This window comes from Pleurodeles waltl, chromosome 5 (genome assembly GCF_031143425.1).
Source record: "Pleurodeles waltl isolate 20211129_DDA chromosome 5, aPleWal1.hap1.20221129, whole genome shotgun sequence".
In the NCBI taxonomy this organism is placed as follows: domain Eukaryota; kingdom Metazoa; phylum Chordata; class Amphibia; order Caudata; family Salamandridae; genus Pleurodeles; species Pleurodeles waltl.
The window spans coordinates 693,930,311-693,955,240 of record NC_090444.1 but is presented as its reverse complement, the minus strand read 5'-3'; the positions used below and the strand labels follow the sequence as shown (position 1 = coordinate 693,955,240).

Below are 24,930 nucleotides of genomic sequence, written 5' to 3'. Positions count from 1 at the left end.
TGCCTCCAGGTTAGAGCAGTGGGCCCTCTCCCTAAGCAGGAGTTACCCCGAAGAAGAAATCAGCCAAGTAGAAATCATAGGGCCAATCCCAGGGACTGCTGAGTTTCCAGCTTTATTACAAACATCAGGTACTGAATCCAGAAGTGATGCAAGCAACCGCTTCAACAGCAACCTTCAGCAACTTAGAAAGCTTTGCTACAATTGTACTACACCTGCACACCCACCAATAAATTAAGTTGCATCAACCACAGATGCTGCACACCTTTGCAAGAAATTGCATAGTCAGGAGATGGACCACGCAAAAGTCTGAAATCATTGTGTGCAGCACATTAATTCCTACACTTTGCTAGTGCATGATAGGTATGCTTATCCACCATGGCCATACATTTAGATTTTTTTGTTACAACTGCTCAGTTTTTTCGTGGACTGCTACTCTATTCTTTTGAGGATGGTCCATGTATTCTTTCGTCTTGATAATTCCCTGCTATCTCCTGAAACACAGAACCTACAACATTAGCCCTCACAGTGTTAAAAGAGATTATTATGCTGTCAATATCACTACAAATCCACTACCGGAAGGCGTTCTTTGGGAAAGAGTGCCATACCGCATTCTAGGAAGAATTCTGATACGACGTGTTTTATGCATTTCAGTGGATGACACAATATTACGGCCTCATGCATACTAACGGGACAACAACTCACTTAACCTGTGAATGAAATCAATTCATATGTTTCATTAGGCAACGAAGGCCATTAATCAATGAAGATCTTTATCTGGATGCACAAAATTACCAAGAACCTTTTTGTTTTCATTATTATGGTCATCGTTACATTCACAGATCAACTACTCCACGTCACATTTTAAATTTTACAGAGTGAGAGCACTCCAAGTAACCTCTTATTGGCAGTTCATGGGTATTTCGGGAGAGTTTTGAAAACAGATCCGATCCATTAGCATATTAATATTTACAGGATGCTGAGCGAAAGAAAACCGTTCTAATCACCCGACACAATGGTATTTATTGCCCACAATTTGTCAGATCGTTGTTAGAACTGTTTTATACATACTGGCAAGATAATACTCAAGAAAAGGGTCACAGGGCACAATATCTTGTCAAAATGAAGGATCTGATACCTGTTCCCTGAATGTCTGTATCCCAGAGACTTTAGATTTCTTAACAAGAGTGTTCAGCAAAACTACTTCCATGGGTTTGACTTCATCTGCAGTTCCCCTTAAATTCCTAAAGCCAATTTCACACTGTTGGGCCGGAAAAGTCCTCTGCATGGTTATGGAGATGTACCTTTGCTCTGAGTGCCCAACCGTACTGCAGTCTGGATCCCTAATGACGATTTTTGTTGTTATAGGCAAAATAAAATAGTGTTTGTATGTCATGACATAGGCCTGGCTCATGGATTGCAGTCTTGTTAGACCGGGAGGGGGATCCAAAGCACTATCCCCATAGTGGTGGAAGTCCACTGCCTTCACCAAGAGTTAAGCAACACAAGAGCAGTGGTGTGGTGGCAGCATATGTCTAGTGGACAGTAGGAGTGGACAGGTTCTTTCTAACCTCTGTCACTGGAGTGAGGCCTACATTACAGACTCACTCACCTTTTTAAAGTTCCACTTCTGTGTGCTTAACTCATACTTGGTATGCATCAGTTAGATGTGGAGTGCTGCGCAGCACAGGAGTGGTGACTTTGCAGGATGTGTGTGCAGTGTACGCAGAGTGATTGTGCATGCTGAATGTGTGAGTGCCTGGGACAGGAAAATACATGGAGGTAACAGTACTTGGCAGTGTGCGTGTTCCGTGTACATACACTAGGTGCAAGTATTCCTGTAATGGTACGTTACAAGGAGGACACTGGGCTCCATTTTGGGAAGCCCAGGGCTGACTGGTGAATACATGAAGAGTATAGAAAGGCCCCCAGAGAGATTGATGTGTTTCTGTATTCCTGTGAGCTGGGTGAGACATTCTGGAGGAGGGATACGGAGAACTCCCCCTGTACACTTCAAAGGGTGCTCTGTGATTAAGCGAGAGATCACAAGGAAGGTGCCTGGACACATCTTGGGAAGTGGATGGTGCTGATAAGGGAGTCATAAGGAGTGGGGCTGGGAGCCTGAGATTAATCTTTTAACGCACACATCACTGTGGCTGACATCAAGGTAGGAATTCTAGTAACTCCCATGGCCTGTGTTGTGGGACTATCAGCATTCGAGTCTCTCCTGCTGTGACAGATAGCCTTTCAAGAGGAAGAAGAGAGAAGGAAATTGCACACTTCAAAATAAGCAGAACCCCAACATACAATTTCAAATACCCAGACCGGAAATAGCATTTGGTGTCTGGAAATGGACAGTAAGAAGAGGATGTTGAAATCCCCAAAAGTTTTCAACAAGAATTTCCATTGAGACAGTCCAGCCCTGATCTCAAGGTGATTTTTATTGCTAATGAGTGTCGTATTGTCTTTGAATGTGTAGAGCTAGAAATAAAACTTGTAATTTCAATATGAAAATAAGTATTTGACTAGCCACTGATTTATTGACATTGTTGCACTCTCCGAGTTATAAGTCAGGCTCACTAAACTGTATCTACCCCCACTCTTCTCCTCGCCCACAGCCTTGGACTGATCGAACATAGCTACTACTGAGGGTCAAGTGCAGAAGGGTACTTGGCCAAGTTACTTAGAATCCATAGTAAGTCCAGGCCCTGGGACATCTGGAGTTAAAGGCTTTAACATCCACAGATGGGCCCAATAACTCTCTTGGCTCCCTGTGGCCCTCAAAGGGGTTCTGACATGCACACTTTTCTTAATAAAAATGGACAAGAAATATATCAAGTGATGATATGGATGTAGTTATTCAAATGGTACATTTAATGACACTGTATGATTCAGATGGTGTAGCCTAATGGCCGCTGGATGATAATGTGAGTATGGAAAGGTTTCTGTCCAGAGATGCAAGCCGTTTAGAAAACAGATGGGATCCTAGGTTGCAATGAGTTCGGTGGAATGTGAAGCCTTTGAAGAGCATAACAGTTGTAAGTAGTAAATTGGAATCAGGCGGTAGATTGTTAGCCGTTTGGAGAAAGTGAGTTGGTAGGTTCGGTCTAGGGGTGGGGATGCCTCTGATTTAGGCAGGCAAAGAGCTAACAAAGCCTGTCAATACCACAGTGGACCTCGTGAAAGAGGGGTGAAACTGTCAATATAGAATTGATAAGTTCCCTTCTCAACTACCGGAAACTATTCTAAACTCATCTACATGTGTGAATCTCTTCTTGATCTCCACCTAAAGAGGAAGGATTGACACACATGCTGATAACCTTATTTTCTTCTCTTTTACTTGTTTACCGTCTTTTTGTTGTTCCCTATCCACTTCATTTTTGGCTTTTTATCTCCCAGTATGAATTTAAAAGTTAAAATAGTTACATTGTGCTTACAATTTAAAGTACACCTCTGACGTCATTCCTTCTTATTATAGAGCACATTGACATCTTTTGGTGTTAATTAGCGCTGTATAAGAAACTCAAGGAAAATAATTAAATACAGTCTGTGGAGAAATAGGTGTGAGCCAAGGTGGAAATACAACAACCAACGGGGCATAGATGTATCACACTCATGCTATTGAAGCAGGGCTTGAAGCAGTCAAATTCAAAAGGCGTCATGTGGTATGAGATGGTACCAATAATGTATGCCATTTGTGGCTTGTGTGGTCATAAGCACAGTATGGGGGATTATTGTTGCCCATCTCACAAAAACCTGCGCATCCTTTTATTCATAGGAGTTTTTTCTTAGGGTCCATTCTTGTGTTTTGAGTAAAAAAAGATCATTTTCCTAGCAAAGTTAATTCAGTGAGTTTGTTTTACCCAAAGCATACAACGGACACAGAACATGCTCAAGCGATTTGCACGCAATCCTTCTGCCCCAAACACCTACTTTTGATTTTTGCACGTGGGCATTGGTTTAAGGGTGCTTTATTTTTATTGTGCCATGTCAAATTGGCAATCAGAGCTCACAGTGTACGGTATGTATATGTCATGAGTGTGCTCTCTGCACAGGTTGAGGCTGAATGTTATTCACTGCTCCTTGTCACCACTGCCTCCCAGAGTCATAAGACGTGGCATTCAGTGATGCCACGTGCGATTTGGGAGAAGGCAGTTGCCCTTGGAAATACCTTTTGCAAAGTTAACCTCCACGGAAAGCTATCTCGCTTTGAGCACAGGATGTGGCATTATCTTTCCAACATTATTTGCGGTGAAGTGGGAATTGCAACTGTTGAAATTACTGAGACTTTTCACCCATGTGACCAAGCTGCACAAGGTTTTAATGACAAATTATGACACTTAAGCACGTTTCCAAAAATGTGTTCTGCGGGTAACCCAAATGAGACCGAAGTTGATAGCTATCAAAAACAAAAAAAATGTTTTTTTCTGTTGATTTACCAGCTTAACTATGGACGCAGTCACTTTCGCTGACTTTGTGCTACATAGATTTGTGTGTGAGCTTGTGTGTAAACTTTGACCTTGTGAACTTTGTCTCGCATTTCCACCCAGATACCTATACAGATGCAACATGAGTTCAGGGGCAATTACTGAAATTAAATTGTGGTCTAATTTCATTTTAATTCTGAGGTGCATGGAATAAAAATAATCTTTGCACCATGAGGAAGCAATCCTTAATTTTACATTCATTAACTTGAAGAAAGTAGTCAACATTACTTGATTGAGCTTTTTGGGTGAAATGTCCCTGTGATTCTTCCTGAATGTCACATTTTAGTCTTTGAACATATCCTTTAAATTCCATGGGTTTTCGAATCCTTTGAACTCCGAAAATATAATGAACGTGCCAATTCCCATACCTTACCATTGCTTTCATAATGACTTCTTAAAATAGTAATGCCTTTTGGTTTGTACAGGGTAGAACTAGATAGAATATGTCAGTAATAATATGTTTGCTCCATTTTCACTCACTCACTGCAGCAGTCGTTTTGCTGTCCTTTCAGGAAAATGGTTGGCTTGTCAGTCGATGGACAATCAAATTCTGATATTTGGAGCCCAGAACCGATTTCGACTCAACAAAAAGAAAATCTTTAAAGGTCACATGGTGGCTGGTTATGCTTGTCAAGTTGACTTCTCGCCCGACATGAGGTAAGTCCTATAAATTGATGACACAGTAGCAGTTTTATCAGGGAATGAAAAGGATAGAAATGTTGCAAATGTTTCATTACTGTTAATGGCTTCACTGCCTCTTACGTCTGCATCTCCTAGATGCTGTAGATGCCAAGGACCTCTTTAGGTCTTTTACATTGTGATTGGCAACATTACATGGACTCCTTGAACGAACTGCTAACTAAACCACATGACATATTTATTACATTATTTCTTTTAAATTATCATTGAATATTCTTGTTAAAACAAGTTCTAGCAAGTTATGAAGGAAGCATCTGACTCTGCATTGAAAGCTTGGATGTCATAGACTTTTGTGTCTGCTGCTCTCATTTTTATGGTCTGGCTTGGCAGTGCAGCTGTTGCCAGACAATCATGTGAGCATCACTAGATAAGGCTTTGGCTCCGCCCACATGTTGGGAGTCAGGGATACATGTTCTGATTGAGAAGATGTTGTGTGCTTCCACAAAAAAAGTGCTTGCCCTCCACTCAGTTGTGATCATTTTGTTTAGTTATTCAGGCTGCCTAATCTAGAACTTTCAGGGGCACACTAATGTCACAGGAATGCTATTAAAGTGTCTTAGATAAATAGATAATTGTTGTTTTTCTCTGGCAACTGCACAGATGGGGAGGAGGGCAGTCATTAACCTACATAGATTTTTAGGTCTGGCTTGACAGTGGAACTGTCACTTGACTTTTTAGCCTACACCGATTATTCTGAATTAATATACAGTTCTTTGCTTCCACTAAAATACATATCTGTTCCCATGTTGTTTACTGGTAATGCTTCGCATTACGATTTGACATTCCTTTAAAGCCAGACTTTTCAGCACTCCCAATGCTTATTATTTTATTTATGAAAGACAAATATTTATTGACTCACTACTTTTCAATCCCAAAAGGTGTACTGCTGAAGGAAGCTTAATCTCTGGGGTGACAGCCCAGACAATAATGGGGAAATCTGAGTTACAAGATAGTGAAGCAGGCCACTACTAATGTCTTTTTTGGTTGTTTTATAATGTCTGTTCTGTTTAAAGAGTTACATAGCCACAGCAGTGACTGAAGGGAAACCACATTATTAACGACAACCTTTACAACAAAACAATCTTTACAGTGAACTACTTTACCACATGTATACCTTTACTGTGGATACCTTTACAGCAAATTTCATTGCATCGTTGTAAAGGTATTTTTGCTTTTTAGAGTGTGTATGGATTTTAGGATGGCAATGGTATTTTTAGGGTTTAGGGTATATATTGGTTTTTGGGTGATAAGAGTAAGTTTAAGGTTTAGAGTGGGTATGGGTTTTTGGGTGATAAGAGTAAGTTTAAGGTTTAGAGTGGGTATGGGTTTTTGTGTGGCAAGGGCATTTTAGGGTGTAGGGTGTCTATGGGCTTTTGGATTGCAAAGGAATTTGTAGGGGTTAGGGGGGTTTTGGGATGTCAAGGATATTTTTAGGGTTCGGGTGGGTATGGGTTTTTGAGTGGGAGGGGTATTTTAGCGGTTAGGGTGGGTATGTGTTTTTGGGTAGCAAGGTTAATTTCAGGGTTTAGGGTGGGTATAGGTTTTGAGATGGCAAGGTGATTTATAGTGTTCAGGATAGGTATAGGTTTTGGGACGCCAAGAGTATTTTTAGAGTGGGTATCGGTTTTGGGGTGGCAAGGGTAATTTAAGGGTTGTGTGTAAATGGGATGAAACAATTTACACTGGAATTGTGTAAGTATTTTATAAGTAAGTTTAAACTCATCTCACACACACACCTTTTTTAAAGGGTTTATACTTACATGTAAAATACATACATTTTCATGTAATAACCAAGTGTTTTTAATGACTCACTTAGCCAGCTGATGTCGTCTGTAAGACAATTGGAACATTTATCCCTCCCTATGCTTAGAATGTCTTAAATATAAAATCTTCCATGACAGCTACACCTTTCAGTTTAGTAAAAAAAAGAAAAGTTTAATAATCCTTCCAGATTCATAAAGTATTTTCTTTAGCCTTTATTTGTTGTTTTCTTCTGAAAGCTAAGTCTGTTTATCATAAGTATGTCTTATCAGTACTAAGTAGTATTTTCTAAAGACTGTTGTCTGTCAATTTCAAAAAAACTTTTATTATTGATTCTCATTACCTCCTTCATTTAATTTTACTTGGAAATCACCCAACTTTACACGTGTGCTGCTTGAAAATCTTTCATCATGAAAATATATTTTTGGAGGTGCCCCCAGTGCACCTGTTGGTTGATCCATATGGTACCTCTTACACAGAAGAGCTGCTACTTAATTTGCAATCTTTGTGACTCATAAGGAGGAAAGTAGCATTGACACTACTGGTTACTGAGGAAACTTTCAGAGTTTGAATGCTGAGTACCCTTGGGCCGTTTGGATTTTTGTTTGGCATTTAATCACTATCCTGAAAAGTGAAATAATCTTGAATCTGTTTAGATAGCATCTTTCTTAAAATGAGATTGGTGCATACCATGAATTTGAAAGATGCTTCATTTCACAACCTCTGCAGAATAGCTTGAGGAGGATCATAAAGATTTGAGATAGACCAAAATCACAATTGAGTTCAGGTCACAGAATTCCTTAGATCCCCACTCCTCATAAAGAGTGAGTATTAAGGGGGTTAACTGTAGATTCTTCTCATCCAAGAAAGACAGGACTTGATGTGTTTTCATAAGTGGGACGACTGGCTTTTAATTCTTCACCATAATTGTGTTCCTCCTTGGGTATTTCAAACCATGGTTTTCTCAGTGGTGACTGTAAATGAATTGGGAAAATCCCATTCTGAGCCTTTCAAAATCTCTCCTTTATCATTGATCTTCCAGGTGTAGTAGTTACATAATGTTTATTTTTTATTGATGTCACAGGTGTACTTAGATTGGTGGTCTCCAGATGAGAGGTTGTCTGCCATCAGAGAGGTACCAAACACTTTAGGTTAAAAAAAAAACTGCCTCAGTCTACCAGGGCCAAAAGGTTGGCATTTCATTTAAGTCATAGCTTTTTCAGGGTATACTTGTAGGAGCTGTGTTTTTTTAATCTAGAGGTGATTTTGGAAGAAATAATATTTTCTGAGCTTGGTCAGCATCTCTTGAAAGTTGGTGTATTTCCTGAAGTTGATTGCCTCAAAGGGTTTCACTGTGTCAAGTTCCCTTATCAGTTCTTGTAATTCACTCCTTCAGGTTTAGTCCGCAGGTGTGGTAACGGTGCATTAGTTGTCTGTAGTCCAGAAAGAAACATCTCTTAGAGCTCACGTTTGTCCTTTTATGTTTGTCCAATTTTCCCAGGTTCGATACAATGTGAGACACAACATCACCGTGCGATATTTTAATTGAAGAGCAAATTAAGTAATTTTCCCTTTGCATGAATCTCATGTAGATCAATGGGCTTAGGATAATTAGCTTTGCCTGTTTAGATGCCCTTTGGGAGGGAAACAGAATGTTCAGGTAGATTTTCTGATTTGAAAGGCATAGTTTACTTTGCAGGAAGCATGAGTTAATGGTTACCCTATGTTGTTTGCAATGTAGGAACGTCAAACTCATAAACGATCAGTTTGATCTGGGGTTCAATCCACCTCCCCTAAACATTACCCATTTCCACATGCACATGGGTATTTGGAAGGTACAGCAGTATAAACCGCCTGTGATCCTAAAATACTTATTTTGTTCTTACTAGTTCTGGCTCTCAATCTCTTCCAAATACTCTGTCTCTCGAACCAAAATTAACTTCACATTATGGTAGGATGCTTCTATCTGGGTATAGTTTCAGAAAGATTTCCCTTCTGTGTCAACATCTTAACTTGGGACCTAGCTCTTGAGAGGTTGGAAAATGAAATGAAGATAATGCTAACTGAGAAAATGTGATTATCATATAGAGACATCTAGCCTCAGTTTCCTTACCTTAGAATATTCCCCAGGTGCCAGACTGGATCTGGAATTTTCCAAGCAGCACCCCTGCACATTGGTAGATGGTGTCATCGGCTCCACACAGTCGGCGTCATCCCCACCAGAAGTGACATGTGCAGTGTCTATATAGTTGCCACCCCAGTGTGCTGATGTCAGTTATTTTCTTTCTGTGCCAGTCAGCACAGATCTGGAGAGATCTACCCCAGTCATTTTTTGACTGTCCTTTCTCGACTTTTTGTTCATGCGAAGTTTGTTTTTTAGATTTAATCTCCTAGGGTGTCTAGGACGTCCCCTGAGAAGCAACCAGGCTTTAAACCATGTGGTGCCATCCCAGGCATGTGTCTGTGACAGATCTTCATTTGGTTTGCCTCTGTTGCATGGCATGGGTCCACCTCTAGGAACTGTGAGGACTGCTGCAACATGAACCCGAAGGCACTGAGGGAATGGTCCATCACCTGCCTCGCAGGTCAATGTCTGGCGACCCTGTGACGCTCTTGATCCTGGTCATGCGAAATGTACCTACATCGCTTATGGAACTGCTGCCGATGATCGTCGTCTCGATCCAAGTCATCGAGTAAGTCCCACCAGAAAAATAAGTTTTGAAAGTCGAAGCACTCTTAGACATCCTTGTTCCGATCCAGGTCATTAGACATGGCGCTGTAGCATCAGTACTCTAGGCCTCACTCCTCCTAGGTGTCTGTGGCATCTACCAGAGTTTCCTGGAGTGAGAGCGACCCTGTCCAAATTGAATTTTATGAGGCTATGCACCTCATATTTGGCTGTCTCGATCCCTCTGGACCACCTTTGGCCCCAACGGGTATAGGAGAGGCCTCTACTGGTTGTCTGCTGGCAGATCTGCCCATGGCACCAGCTGAGTGATGCCGACTGCGTCATTTCTCAGTGAACGCTCCAGTGCCGTCGTTCCCAGTGCTTCCCGCACCCCACAGCAGCACCGACCCAATTGAGAGGAAATCCAAAAGACGCCGTGGGAAACAGACGAAAAACACTGTGTCAAAGCCAGTGTGTTATTCTTCCAAGCCTTCTGGGCTGAAACCAACACACTGTGTGGGATTCGGTTGCTCACTTGGTGCTCATGGCCTCGGAGGAGGCTTGAGTCATACTTTCTCAAGGAATTTGCTGATGGGCAAGATGCACCAAAGTTCACTTCAGATGTAAGGTTGAGATGACTGACTTGTGGGTTAGAGCAATTTCATTGTCGGTGGCACAAAGTCGCCATGCTTAGCTGAGAAACACTGGCTCCTCAAGGGATATCTAAGCTTCGCACATGGATATGCCATTTGATGCCTGTCGCTTCTTTGGCAATGAGGCAGACTCAGCACTGGAGTGCTTTAGGGATAGTAGAGGTACGGCCAGGTCCTTGGGCATATCCATGGCCCCTTGCCAACCCCAGTCTGTCAGGATTCGCCATCACTTGCCTCACTGAAAGTCTATGACATCAGCCAAGTGGATTTTGCAAGTCGTCCAGAGTGGCTACTCCACCCCCTTTCTGGAAACCCCTCCACGTATGCTTCCCACTTAAGACCAGCTGACGGCGGACCAACTCTCCTAGCTCCATCAGGAAGTGTCAGCTCTTTTGGCCAAAGGAGCCATTGAGAGTGTGCTGGCATCGAAGTAGGTCGTGGTTGTTATTCTTACTACTTTCTGATGCCTAAAAGAATGTCAGCCTTCGTCCTTTCCTAGATTTGCGCCTTCTCAACTTGTTCCTGAAAAAGAAGTTGTTCAAAATCCTCCCCCAAGCTCAGGTCCGGGAAACTGAATGGTGGTGTTGGACTTGCATGATGCATATTTCCATATCCCTGTCTTGCCGTTACGCAGGCACTACCTGTGGTTTGTCGTGGGTCCATTTTTAGTTTTGTTTAGGCCTGTTTATTCTAGCTTAGCTGAGGCTTGCGGCCTGTGCCCTTTTACCTAGATGCACTGTTTTGTTTTCATTTATTCATTTTAGAATGGCCTGCTTTTCCGTAGTTATGTTTTATTTTCGGTATCACTTGTCACTTAGCGAAAGCGTTTTTGTCATTGTTATGCATGACCTCTTCCATTGTGTTCCTTGTCCTAGGGTTGACAAGAGCTAAATGAGATCGGTACAAGATAATGTCTGGTATTGCCGCCACAAGACTGTGTAAACAATCTCTTAATTAGGCACATGTTCACATCAGGCCTAATTTGCAGGACAAAACATGTTTACCAATGTAAACTTCATGTGGGCCAAGGGTCGTTAAAGGGGTCCTTCCGGCCAGGAATTTCCTTCCATGCTGCACGCTATTTTGCAATCGACCTCAACGTTGTCTCTAGAGCAGAGGTCTTCAAACTGGGGGGCGGGCCCCCCTAGGAGGGCCTCAAGGGATCACAGGGGGGGCACCAAACTCTGGCCAAAAGAAATATTTTACAAATAACATGCCTTTGTTTTAAGCAGAAGCATGTTATTGCAGTTTTAAAAAGGTAACATTACTTAACTGCAATGTTTAAATAGGTTTAGACCTATTTAAATATTGCCATCTTTCTAAAATAATTGTGAAAATTTCTGAGGGGGGGCCCAATGATTTTTATTTTTCAACTGGGGGGGCGCGGCATTAAAAAGTTTGAAGACCACTGCTCTAGAGCCTGATCAGGAGACGGAGGGCAGAACCTTGTGTCAAGGTAACAGGGTTGGGTGCGTCTCTCATGGACTCTGAGCTGACAGATTGGCTTAAAACTGCCATGCTGTCGCTGTAGGCTAGAGATTAGGCATTGGGTAAGAGTCATTTGTACATAATTATTGCAATATGTTGGGATTGTTCATTTTTACATCACAGATTTTTACAATCCTTATCCTGTTATGTCTCTTTATCCTCATTATTGTAGCTCATGCATTTAATGTAGATTGCAGTCTTTTCAATAAATCTACTGAAAACTATTCTGCATCTCCTTCTTTGCCTATATGTAAAAGGGTATATGGCTTGTTCACCACAACTCCCCAGAGAAGTCACTAGTGTCATGCGCTACTGAGAAGTCACTAGTGTCATGCACTAGACTGCCACAAAATCACCTCCACCCTTGGTGTCTGGATGAGATAATGCTAGCAAGCCTGTAGGGTTGGTCCGACAGTTGCCAAACTGGCGTGGGAGAGACTCAGTCACCCGCAAGCGGTGGTGCTGCCACTCGCAGTCCAGCAGTCTTGTGAAATCACGAGTCACACTACAGTTTCATGGTGGGCCAAGAGCACTTTGTTTGCTGTGTACCACTTTTGCCTAACCCCTTGGGTGTTCAGGGAAGTGATGGCTGTGGTTGCAGGGTATCTGTACAGATGAAGGGTTCCAGTGTTTGCCTATGTCGACAATTGGCTGTTGAAGGCAGGCTCACCCCTGTCAGTAGTTTCCCCCCTCTAGATTGCACCAAATCTCCTGCATTCACTGGGGTTCACTATCAATATGCCAAAGTCACACCTTGACTCCCTCTGAGATGCTTTCTTTCACCACTACAGTTTGTTTTGGAGACAGTGCAGTTTCAATCCTATACTTCTGAATGGTGAGTCCAGGATATTCAGGTTATGATTCAGAGACTGACTCTGAGGCTATTGGGCCTGATTGCCTCCTCCATCCTTCTTGTGACACATGCCTATTGGCATTGGAGGGCTCTGCAGTAGGTCTCCTACAAAAGGTATCTTATATAATTAATTATTAACCCAGTAATCACTTGTGTATTGGGGACAACAACCAAAGTGAAGCTAGACTTACCTTCATTTGAACAATATCTAAATGTTGTTAGGTAGAGCCTCACAAACCCTATTGGTGTCATGCTTCATCGTAAGTTCTCAACCTGGTTCCTAAAAATCAGGGTGGCTCGACCATGTTCCAGGGAGCACTAAGGATATTAACCTGCCAGGGTCTAAAGATAAGAATACCTCGAGCCACCAACGTATCCTTTATTAGCTGGTATGGTTAAAATACTTTTACAGAGGGGTCTCTATGGAGGTTATGGTTGTACACCCTTTGTAATATTCAACATGTTTCACTCCTAAAATTGGATGGCCATACGTTCCAGGGCTTTCACCAGGACTAGATTGTTTTTGTCGCGGAAACATTTTCAGTAGTGTCAGAGAAAGCCTAACTAAGAAAGGCCAGGACAACACATAACATGTTCTGACGATTGGCTAGTAAAGGCAGGCTCTCCCTGGACAGTCATCTACCACCTCCAGCCTACGGCAATATTTCTACGCTCACTGGGGTTCATTGTCAATGTATCAAAGTCACACCTGACTTCCCCCCACTTTCATCTGAGCTGTTCTGGACACCATGCAGTTTCGGGCTTACCCTCACGGACAGCAAGCCCAGGATATTCTGGCTATGATACCTATGGGGACATGGCTGGAATGCAAGACGATTTCCCCGATGGAGCTACACCTGGTGGACTTTCTGAATGCCAGAACAGACGGACTCAGCCAAAGATTGCTAGCTGATCACGAATGGCGTCTCCATCTGGACGTGCTGCAGAGACCATTTCAGCAGTGGGTAAAGCCTTGGTTAGATGTTTGTCACCCCTAAAAACACGAATGGCAGCATTTTGTGTGCACTGAAGCTTGCAAGACAACTATAGGATGATTCTTTTTTTTTTTTTAATCGAGTGGGGCTCTAGCCTCCTGTATGCCTTTCTGCCAATACCACTCCTGCCCAGAGTTCTCAGGAAAATCAGGGACTACCGAACCCAAGTTGTTCTTGTAGCTCCAAATTGGGCTTAGAGAGTGTGCCATCTTGAGCTGCTGAGCATGGCACACCCGAACCTGCGCACCCTTCACCTTCACGCGTGGAGATTAAGCGGCAACATTCGACAGCTTTTGACCGGCCTCATGAAATATGTGATGTTAAACTACCAGCAAGGTGTGTCCCTCAAAGTCGGTATCCTACTGCTGTTTGGATATGTTTGTGACATGGTGTAATTCACCCAATATCCACTCCCTTTTTGCACCTCTATCCAAGGTTCTTCTATTTGCTCTCTTTAGTTCAGCATGGCTCTGCTGTGGGCACTGCTCAAGGTTATTTTTCAGCCATTTCTGCCAACCTTCATTATTAAGTCACCTGTTTTGACTAGGTTTATTAAAGGCTTGCAGTATAGGTTTCCTCCTCCACATGCTGCTGACATATGCATGCTCTGCAGTGGGACTTGAAGTTCCAATGGGCGTAGCATCATGGGAATCTCTCGACATGGTCTAGATCTTGAAGGGAATGGCAAAAGATGTGCAGTGGTGGTTGATGAACCGCGATTGGATCGGCAGCGGATTCCACTCCTTTCCCCAATCAGATGTCACAGTAGTGGCAGATGCGTCACACCTGAGATGGGGCGGCTATCTAGGAGAGGTGGAATTCAGAGGTCTCTGTCAGAATCAGGACTCTACATCAACCTACTGGACCTCTGTGCAATCCGGCTGGCTTTGAATGCCTTTCTACCCTCCATCAGGGGAAGTCTAGTGCAGATGTTCAGGGACAACACCACTGCCATGTGGTACTGCAACAAACGGGGCAGGTTGGGGTCGTGGACACTTTGCCAAGAGGCTGTTCATCTCAGGACATGGCTGGAACATCAGTGTGTATCCCTGATAGTTTAACACCTGGCAGGCTCTCTGAGCACCAGAGTGGATGAACTCAGCTGAAGGTCACAAATAGCTTCTTCGTCTGGAGGTGGTGCAAGGTCTCTTTCAGCAGTGGGGAGAGCCTTGGTTAGATCTGCTTGCCACCACTGAGAATGCACAATGTCTGCAGTTTTTGCGTGCAGGAGTTTCCAAGGTGGCTCTTGCTCTGACTCCCTTTTTGTCTTGAGTGGAGCTCAGGCCTCCTATACGCCTTTCCACCTGTACCACTCCTGCACAGAGTTCTCACGAAAATCAGGACTTTCTGGTCCAAAGTCATTCTTGTTGCTTCAGGCTGGGCCTGGAAAGTCTGGTATCCTGAGCAGTTGAACATGGCCAGCGGTTCTCTGATCAGGGTCCCTCTTGGGGAGGATATTCTGTCAGGGCAATAGGGAACAGTTCTCTCCCTGAATCTGTCAATGCTCCGCCTTCATGCGTAGAGATTGAGCAGCAACAGTTGACAGCTTTTGACCTTTTGCCCAAAGTCTGCAATGTTATCTTGGTAGCCAGGCGTACTTCTACCAAGATAGTATACATCTGCCATTGAGGTAAGTTTGTGGCATGGTCTCTAGAGAAACAGGTTGACCCTCTTTCAGCTCCTGTCTCTTAGGTCCTTCTCTTTATTCTTTCTCTTGCCCAGCAGGGATCTGCTTTGGACATATTAAAGGGCTATCTTTCTGCCATCTCAGCCTTTCTACAGTTACCGATCAGCCTTTCCTGATGAAATCCCTTGTTGTAAATAGGTTTTTTAAAGGTCTGCAATACACATTTCCTCCTTCACCCTTCATCATGCCTCAGTGGTACCTTAAAATACTGCTCACTTTTCTGAGCTGAGCTTCTTTTGAGCCACTGCACAACTGTCCTCTCCGGTGTCTTACCATCAAGACTGCTATCCTGGTGGAAATAGTTTCTGCCCTGAGGGTCATTGAGCTTCAGGCTTTGTCATCCAAGCCACCATACCTAAATATCTACACAGACAAGCTGGTTCTTCCCATTAGAGCTTCCTTCCTGCCAAAAGTTGTCACTCCCTTTCATGTAGGCCAGACCATCATCCTGTACGCTCCACCACATCCCTCTAAAGAAGAGCAGCAGCTCCACAGACTGGACCCAAAAAGAGCATTGTCATTATACCTTAACAGCATGAAAGAGTTCCCAGGTGAACAACCAACTCTTCATGAGGTATGTTGGAGCAAAGGTGGGGAAGGCCCTGCAGAAACAGTCCCATCTCCCAATTGATCGTACTCTGCATTGAGATCTGCTATGTATTGGCCAAGAAGTAACCCCCAGTGGGCTAGCATGCTCCTTCCACCAGAGCTAAGGCTGCAACCACTGCTTTAGCATGCGTACTTCCCATCCTGGAGATCTGCCAGGGAGGAACGTGGGCTTCTCAGCACACATTTTCAAAGCATTGCTGCCTGGATAGTCTGGTCCATCAGGATGGGCACTTTGCTCATTCTGTCCTGCAGGACTTTCTACTGTGAAATAGGTTTGCAGACCCACTTCCGCTGAGGTATTGTTTGGGTATCTATTCTATGGTAAGAAAGCTACGGCTAGAGGTCTCTATCAGATGAACAAGTTACTTAGCTTTGGTAATGCCTTATCTGTTTGAGACTCTGTCTAGCCACATATTCCTTACTGACCCACCCATCTTCCCTGCTCTGCAAATGGATTTCTGTTCCCCTCTTTAGGCACTAGTTTTCCACATCAGTGGTCAGTGTTCTTTGTGGCTCTGTGCTCCTGGCATGGAAAGTCATGAAAAGAAACTGACGTCAGCGTATGGGGTGGTACCTATATAGGCACTGCGCACGTCACTTCCTGTGTGGACGATGCAGGTGGCGCCATGCGGAGCTGAACAACGCCACCTACCAGCCCATAGGGGTTCTGCTCACAAAAAAATTCCAGATCCAGTCTGACTCCTGGGGATAATTCTAAGGTAAGGAATCTGCAGCTAGATATAGTTTCTACCAGATAAGGTGTTACTGAAAGTAAGTAACTTGTATGTCAGTTCAGTCGAAACAGCACTTTACCCATTCAGTCCAACAGTAATTTTTGATTTAGAATTGGCTTTGCAGACCCACCTCCAGGGAAAGGCATTGGTTGGTTATGTATTCCAAAGGAAGGAGAATGTGGCTAGAAGTCTGAACAAGTTACTTACCTTAGGTAACACCTTATCTGTTAGTGACTCTATCGAGATTCCGTACCAACCCTCTCCTCCTCCACGCTCTGTGAGCCAGTTGTAGGATCAGGGACACCCTTCTTAGGGCCTTAGATTTTCAACACTACTGGTCAGGTCCCATCATGGCTCAAAGCTCCTGGTGTGAAAAGTCATAAAAGTAATTGACGACAGCCGGGATGACACCTTTATGGTACCTTGCACCTCACTTCCAAAGCAGAGCCAAGCGGTGCCACCTTCCGGCGTGCAGAAATACTGCTCAATCTTCCAGATCCAGTTTGATGCCTGGGGAATATTCTAAGGTAAGGAATCTGCAGCTAAATAGTGTCTCTCCCAGAGAAGGTGTTACCAAATATTAATAACTTGTTCTTTACAGCTATGAAAGAAATCAGTACCTTTTGGTTCAAGCTGTCTGCTCAATTCAAAATTATGTTGTAGCCTTTAAGTAACCGTAGATTTCCATTATGTTCCAAGATAAGTCCTGAAGTGGAAGGGCGTCTAAAAATATGAAAACAGATCTCAGGCTCCATCGGCCGACCCTGTGCAGGTCTAAGGCTTTCTGGCAGGCCATACAGGAGAACTTCAGGATTGCTCCGATGTGGTATTGGCCACTCCCAAATGCTGAAACCGATCCTACAGGTTTGGTAATTGTCTCCAGCCCTGACTGCTCCTGACTCCATGTCCCCACAGGTTGTAGCCTTGGCATGACCTCTTACAAAATCTATGCCATCCAAGCTATGACACCCTTCCCCCAATACATTTGGTGTTGACAGTGACACGGCTGCCTAAAACACCCTCACTTGAATCCACTCTGAGACAATTTTGGGGCTGCATTGGAAGCACATTCATTTCAGGGTCCGTGTTCAAGCAATAAAAGAATGTTTGGGCCTTTTTTGATGATGAACCTTTGGTACAGCACCTTTTTAGGGCCCAGAGATTTGCCTGCATGGAAGAATTCATCAGGTAGGACGCCAAAGGTCTATTCAAGCTCAATAAAGATTATGGCCTTGTAGAGGATGATGATTTAGAGGTGGATAAACTCCTCCTCTCTAATTCTAAGTACTGGATTTAGAAAACACAAGTGGATTGGCTTCATCTCCACAAAAACACATCCTTTAACCTTCTGGACTTTCTTCAGAAGAAACGTCTTTGGTCACTATGATGGTACAAAAAACAGAAGTGCTTGAGATGATTTTGCTCACCACTGAGACCAAGAACAATGTGTTGATGGAAATCTTGCAACATTTCTCTTCAAGTTCAGATCCTGTGCTACCTTCCAACAAGGCATTAAGAGCCCGTATTGGCTCCTGAGAGAAGTCCTTCTTAGACACTCTAGTCTCCAAATTGCTAAATGAGACACGCCTGCACCCTGCGACCTAATTGTTTTCTCTGGACAGGTGGAGATGGCTAAAATATCCATTATTAGTTTATTTGAGTATGTGAAAATGTAGTTTTCTGGTATGGTAAGCAATGGTTTGGATGCTTCCAAACAGATCATGACGTGCAGCCTAAATTCTTCGAACACTTGTCAGCTGTCAATCAGGATAGCCACACTTGGAGAGTTTTTCAGTAGAATGCAAAGTGACTTGTAGAACATGCTCCTTGATGATATGTAGCTGTTTAGGCAAGATGACAACTCCAAACTGGAATGCTTTCTTTAAGAATATCTAAATTATGGCACACTTGCATTGCCCAGCCTTTGCTACTGTCATCCTTTTGTAGCTAGTCCAGATGTCTCAACAAATGTATCCATCCATTATCGGCAGGAACTGACACTATCACCAGTAGCAGCTCAAAAGCCCCCGTCTTCTGCTAGCTCTTCTGCCTCAAAGCCTCTCTGACGACTCCCACCCACGTCTCACCATCCTGCCAGACACCTACACCATAAACTGTTGGTGGGCATGAGAGCCTCCATTTTTCTAGCCATTTTGGAAAACAGTCATGACAGATTACTAGTTCCATCCATCTAATCTGCAAGGTTACTACCCTTTCTGCCCTCCCAAAGACCACCTTCATTCCATCAGGAAGGTTTTAATTTACAGTCTAAAAATCATTCAGTAACTTATTTATTTTCAAGTCTGACCAAGCACTCATCTATTTTGGGGCTGACAAGCCTCTGTTCAAGAAGAATACTTTCAATGCCGTGAAAAAATTATGACAACAAGGGATTTCAAGGCATTCACAGGAACTGACATGCGTCTGACATATTCAAACTCAGAGAGTCAACTTGATTGTTGGGCTAGTCCATCAATCATGCTTCAACAGTTTCATCAAAAAAGTTAAAATACTCGATAAATTAGTTCCAGAGAAAAGGAAGCGGTTATGTTCAAACTCTAGGACTCATATCTTTAGTTTTCCAAAGACCTTTCTAAAAAAAAGTTCCTAGAAACCCTTATTCAGCTCTATGGAAGCGCTTTACTCTTGTAGAACGTGATTTAAAAAACGAACAAATTCGCATTAGTGTAGCTCGCAGTTCCACCCAAAACATTTTTGAAATTTATAAAACGTTGATCAATCCATTACCTAAGGTTAATGGAGTACACACACCATTCCCGGAATTCTCTGATGCCTTTGGAGTATTTTTCCATCAAAACATAATTGGCTTGAGGGATGAACTTAAATATGTTGCTTTGCTTACTGCAGCAGTTTAGAAGGAATCTAAAACCATATACTTTATTCAGACGTGCTGCTCCTGTGTCCCCTACTGATATCATAAGAACAGAAACTACGTTTTTGGGCAGTGTGACCAATATCCTGCTATCTTCTGTAACTGAGAAACATTTAGTTCTACCATCTCAAGACATGTCAGGCTATAGGTTTATATGCCTTTGATTGATTTTGTGTTACCTTTATGGACGAAAAGGTTGAGATACCAACTGTAGAGCAAATGTTTGTTTTATTTCTAGTATCCTGTTTCTTGCAATGCTCACATAATTAATTGTTACTACTCAGTTGCAAAAGTAAACCCAATTTTTTACTCTCAGATTTTCGATCTGTCTTTTGCCCCTGTAGAAGCACAAAGGCAGCATTAATGAACATCAGTGAACAGCTCCTTCGACTCCAGAAACAAAAACACCCAGAGGCACTTATCCTTTTCGATCTCTCAGTGGCGGTTGTATGACAGAACCACGCATGGCGGAACAGCGCATGCCTTAACAATGTGATCGGAACCACGACTGTGTCATTTCCACGTATGCCTTTACGATGCCTGCCTTTACAATGAAGCTTGTTGTAAAAGCATGCCTAGTAAAGGCATATGTGGAAACGGCATTGTGGTTCTGTCGTACAACCCCCCCCATTCTCCCTGAGCCCCCACACTACCCCCACAGCGAATAAACTACCCCCACCCACCCTAAGCTCCCAAAAAAAAAATACCCTGACCACCCCACCCCTCTCCTAAACAAAAACTAAGCCCCCACCCCCTAAAAAAAAAAAAAAAGACTCCCCCTCCCCACATCTTCCCCTAAAAACTAAACTACCCTGACACCCCCACCTGCCCTGAGCCCTAAAACCTCCTCCCAAAAACTAAACTACCCCGACATCCCCACCCTCCTTGAGCCCTAGAAACGCCCCTACACAAAACAGCTAAACTACAGATTCCCCACCCATCATAAGCTCTAAAAAATAAACTACGAAGGCCCCACCCTAAGCCCTAAAAAAAATAAAAAAATCCCCCACCCGCCCCTAAAAAATAAAGTACTCAGCTCCCCCACCCACTGTAAGCCCTAAAAGCTAAACTTCCCCAAACCCTTTCACTCCTGTCACAATAGCCCGAAACCCCACCAACCCACCCTCCCCAAGCCGTTGATCCACCCCATCCCTAAAAACTACCACCAACCCTGTCCCAGCCCCACTTCCCTCACTGTGTCCTCTCCTGCTCTCTGACTCTTTCTGTGCCTTAACCACGCACATGTGTAGTTTGGCACATGCGTGGTTAAGACACAGAAAAAGGCAGTTGTTGTTTCGACAAGCGTAGTTATGCGTGCTTGGTAAATGTCTGCATAGTTTACAACGCGTGGTTAAGGACGTTTCCCTTCAGTGGCATTTTCACCTTAGAGCACAAGCTGCTTTGTGCTGCGCCCGAGTATGTCCTAAGAGTAGGAGGGTTGAAGCATTTGGGTATTGGCTAGGCTAAGATTTTTCCTGGGAGTTGAACTCAACATGTCAATCTGAGGGATTTTTCTTCCCCAAGAATAATTTGATGTGTGCTGTCCCCTCCGGGGGTCCATCTTGTGCCCCTTCATGTTTAATAAGTACATGATCCCTTTGGCACAACTAATTGTGGCCCGTCGTCTGCAGTTTCAGATTTACCCCGATGATAAGTAGTGGTGGATCTGTCAGAGCTTGTGTCCAGCTGGAGTTCTACTCCATCCTGTGAACAGAAAGTTAAAATGTTTCAATTCTTTGTCCTTAAGTGCAGAAAAACTGAGATTGTCCTGTTAGGTAAAAATCATCCTTCTTCAGTGGAGATTGATTTGCCTTCGCCTTACAAGGATACACCCTTACCAGTTATTCATTTAGTACGGAATGTTTCTGTCTTTCAAAACTGGTTCCTTTTCTGAGGTTGCTTGTTTTTGCACAGCTGTTCTACTGTTTAGCAACCTACTTGAACCTCCTTTCGAGATAAGTGGAGAGAATGCAAAACCGAGCCATTAGAATTGATTTTGGATTCATCAAGTTGAACCTATTTCTGGTGATTGTGGTCGGTGAGAATGGCTGCCAATAAACCATACAGTGTATAGAGCTATATTTAGTTTGATAGGCCATTCATGGGATTCCGCCTCCATACTTACCGAACCTATTTTGTTTCTAACACCACACAACATCCTTATATCTACTGCTTATAACACATTGATGATTTCACAATGATGTTGGTGAGTGCTGGCGGAACTTAGAGAGTGGCATGTTGCCAAGTTATGGAATACGTTTCTTTACACCATCTGTCTAATTTGTTCAGTTTTATAAGTAAAATGAAACTAACTGTATCTGTTCAAGTGTGTTTTGTACCACAAGATGTAACATACCTTATTATGACTGTTTTTATTTATCATATTTAAATTGTTGTGTACTGTGTAGTCGTCTTATTATATGTAATTTGAATTGTAGGTTCAAGTTTTGGTGTCACAAAGCTGCATAGTGTTTTGGCATTTGTGCGATATTAAATAAATACATACAAATGCAAATTTAAGGTCTGGTGTTCCGTATTCAGTTTTCTACCATAGGCTTTGTCTGCTGACAGTTGAAAAGACTAACTGGCGTTCTTTGTTTGAAAGCAAGCGTGTTAAACCCCGTTCGTGAAAGTTTGCAGCTTAAGTGATTCAAGAATTGGTAATTGCACTCACTGTTGTGATTTAGTATATCCTTCCACTGTTCACACACAACCTGTTTTGCCCTTCCTATTAATTAGTTTTTCCACCAAAAATGCACCCGTATTAGGTATTTAAACAAAGTTCGCCATACACTTTTGACTAGAAATTCCGTTATCTGCTATCATGGCAATTGCTATCATGGCAATGTGTTATGTTTTTTGATGTTTCGTAATGCCTTGAAACATTCTAGGTTTTTAAAACACAATGATTTAAAAGTAAATGTTTCCTTCTTTTTACTACAGCTACGTGGTATCCGGAGATGCAGATGGGAAGCTTAATATCTGGGACTGGAAAACGACAAAACTCTACAGTAGAATAAAAGCCCATGATAAAGTGTGCATAAGCGCTGTGTGGCATCCTCATGAAACATCCAAGGTCATCACATGTGGCTGGGATGGTCTTATTAAACTGTGGGACTAGAGGAGTTATTAATTCAGTTATTTGCAGATATGTATAAAAGGATTTTTTTTTTAAATGCCTTAAAATCAGATCTGGTCCTAGTAGAAACACTTTTCTGCAGTGTTGTTCAGTCCCGCACAGTAGATGGACGCGCCTGAATGTGTAATCAAGAAAAGATCGAGCATGGAGTTTGGCAACGGATATCCATGATGATAGGCAGTCTCTCTGGATCTGAATTCAGGGTGCCAAAATTAAACCACGTGAACTAATATTCCATTCAGAAGCACAATTTTAAAATTTAAATACTAGTCTTGTTTTATGATTGTGTGTCATAATGGCCTTGTGATTCCAAGATGTGCTGTGTTAAGCCACACACTGTTTTTTTGAGCTTCTATTTTACAAGTCGGCAGGTCTAGAGATTCTTCTGATTAATGCTGCAGAGAAAGCTGAACATGTAGCTACATCCATCAAGGGATTGCCACTTCTTCCTTTTACACCGTCTGCTACTCACCTGGGACTCGGTGTTAATGTCAGCAGAGCAGACATTATTTATCTTGATGAACTCCTTTATTCTCCGAGTGCTGATTTTATCATGGAGCTTTATGTCAATATTTTATTTATAACATACACATGTTCAAGAAAAACAATTGTACATATATTCTTGTATAAAATGTTTCGTTTTCAAGAACTCGGACTATGTTTTTCTTTTCAAATCATAACTTCTACCAAGTTTACATATAAAGTAAATTGGGGAAAGGCAGCTTTCCTTTCTATAGTTGCAGCATGGAGGTGATGGATGTCATGGAGATCTCGGCCATTCAAAATTAAATCCATGTGTGCAAGTTCATTTATTGTTAATGTGTAAAGAAATCCATATTCCCTTTTTATACTTTTTTAATTCATTTTTTTAATGTGGGCATTTGGGTTGCCATTGGAAACAGATTTTTATTGTTGCTACACTTGCATTATTTCTCCTTCGGATACCTCCTTTTTGTAAGAATAAACTAAGAGCAGTCCCGCCCTCAGCACCATGTTCTTCCTTTTAGTCAGTTGAATCTGGACAGAGTTTAAGCTGCTATCACCTTTAAATCATAGAGTAGACATTGTGCGACTTCATTTACTACATTCTATTACACTCTATTTAATTATTAGAATAAATGAGGATGCAAGTATTTCATGACAAAATCTGGAAAGACGTATCTTTATTTTGTAAATAATTTTTGTATTCTGTAAGTACAGTAAGGATGGGAAGTGACAGCATCCAATATTGCAGGATTCTAAAACTAATGCAGGTTTTTGCTCAATAATTCTTATGGAATAAATGTATTTATTACAATAAAACAAAAGCACCATTGGCTTTGACTTACTCATCTCTTCACAAATAAACGAAATATTTTGTTGTTCCTACTTTTTTTTTATCTTACAGAACGTTCGTGCACTATTTATACCTACTGTTCAAATACTGCCATCCTTTTGCTTTGTTTCCCATTAGTTGAAATGTTAAAGGCTATGCATGATTGTTGCTCAACCTGAACAAAACTGTTTGTTAAAGATTTGCATTGGGTTACCTAGCAGTTATATGTGAAGAGTTTATTGTATAGTCTGCTTACAAACAATACAAAAGCTACTTAATTGGACAGGTGAATGTGCATTACCTTGTTTTGAAAAAGGGCCCTGTTTTATTTTCATGAACTAACCATGGTTATTCCTTGGTCACATGCAGTCAAACAGAATTTAAATTTGTTTTTCGCTGAGGGAAGGTTCTCAAGCAGGATCTTCCCCAGATTTATCAGCTCAAGTGTTTCACCACTGCTTGGACCGGGTGCCTATCTACATTGACGTTAAGAGTTGAAAATGCCATTCATGAGACTTCAGGTGACAATAAAAGACTGCCCAATTTTGAGTTCTGCGATTTCTGGCACCTGTGTTTTTTCACTCAGATATATGCCTACTGATTGATTCTCAAGTGTATTGGCTTTCCTTTCAAGCATTAAATCCAATGTATTTGTATTATGAAAGTAACTGCTGTTTTGTACTATTAGTGCATTTGTTGTAACAATATGATTACACATATAGTTAAAGTTAGTGTTTGTTTCTGTCTGAATATGATGCAGCTTGCATGCACGTGAAAGAATTAAGCTGGAAGCCATCAAGTTGTGGAAGTTTGAAATCGCTTCACTGCACTTCTTTGTGAGGATTATTTCTATCTGTCATTGTTTCTGTTTATATTCTTCCTTCCCATTGCCTCACTGAGAGCTCTTGTGGTGCAGGCCTAAACAGAGTGCTAATTCATTTTAATTCAGTAG

The 24,930-nt window shown here is 42.3% G+C and overlaps 1 protein-coding gene across 1 annotated transcript in view; it reads left to right on the top strand.

The window, feature by feature from the left end:
• Nucleotides 1-24,527, top strand: part of CDC40 (cell division cycle 40) — a 324,684-nt gene extending 300,157 nt beyond the window's left edge. The window contains exons 14-15 of the mRNA XM_069234621.1: nt 4,997-5,141; nt 22,468-24,527. Coding sequence (XP_069090722.1) covers nt 4,997-5,141; nt 22,468-22,645 — 323 coding nt within the window. The 3' untranslated portion in view covers nt 22,646-24,527. The remainder of the gene's footprint in view (nt 1-4,996; nt 5,142-22,467) is intronic.
• Nucleotides 24,528-24,930: the final 403 nt, after the last annotated feature.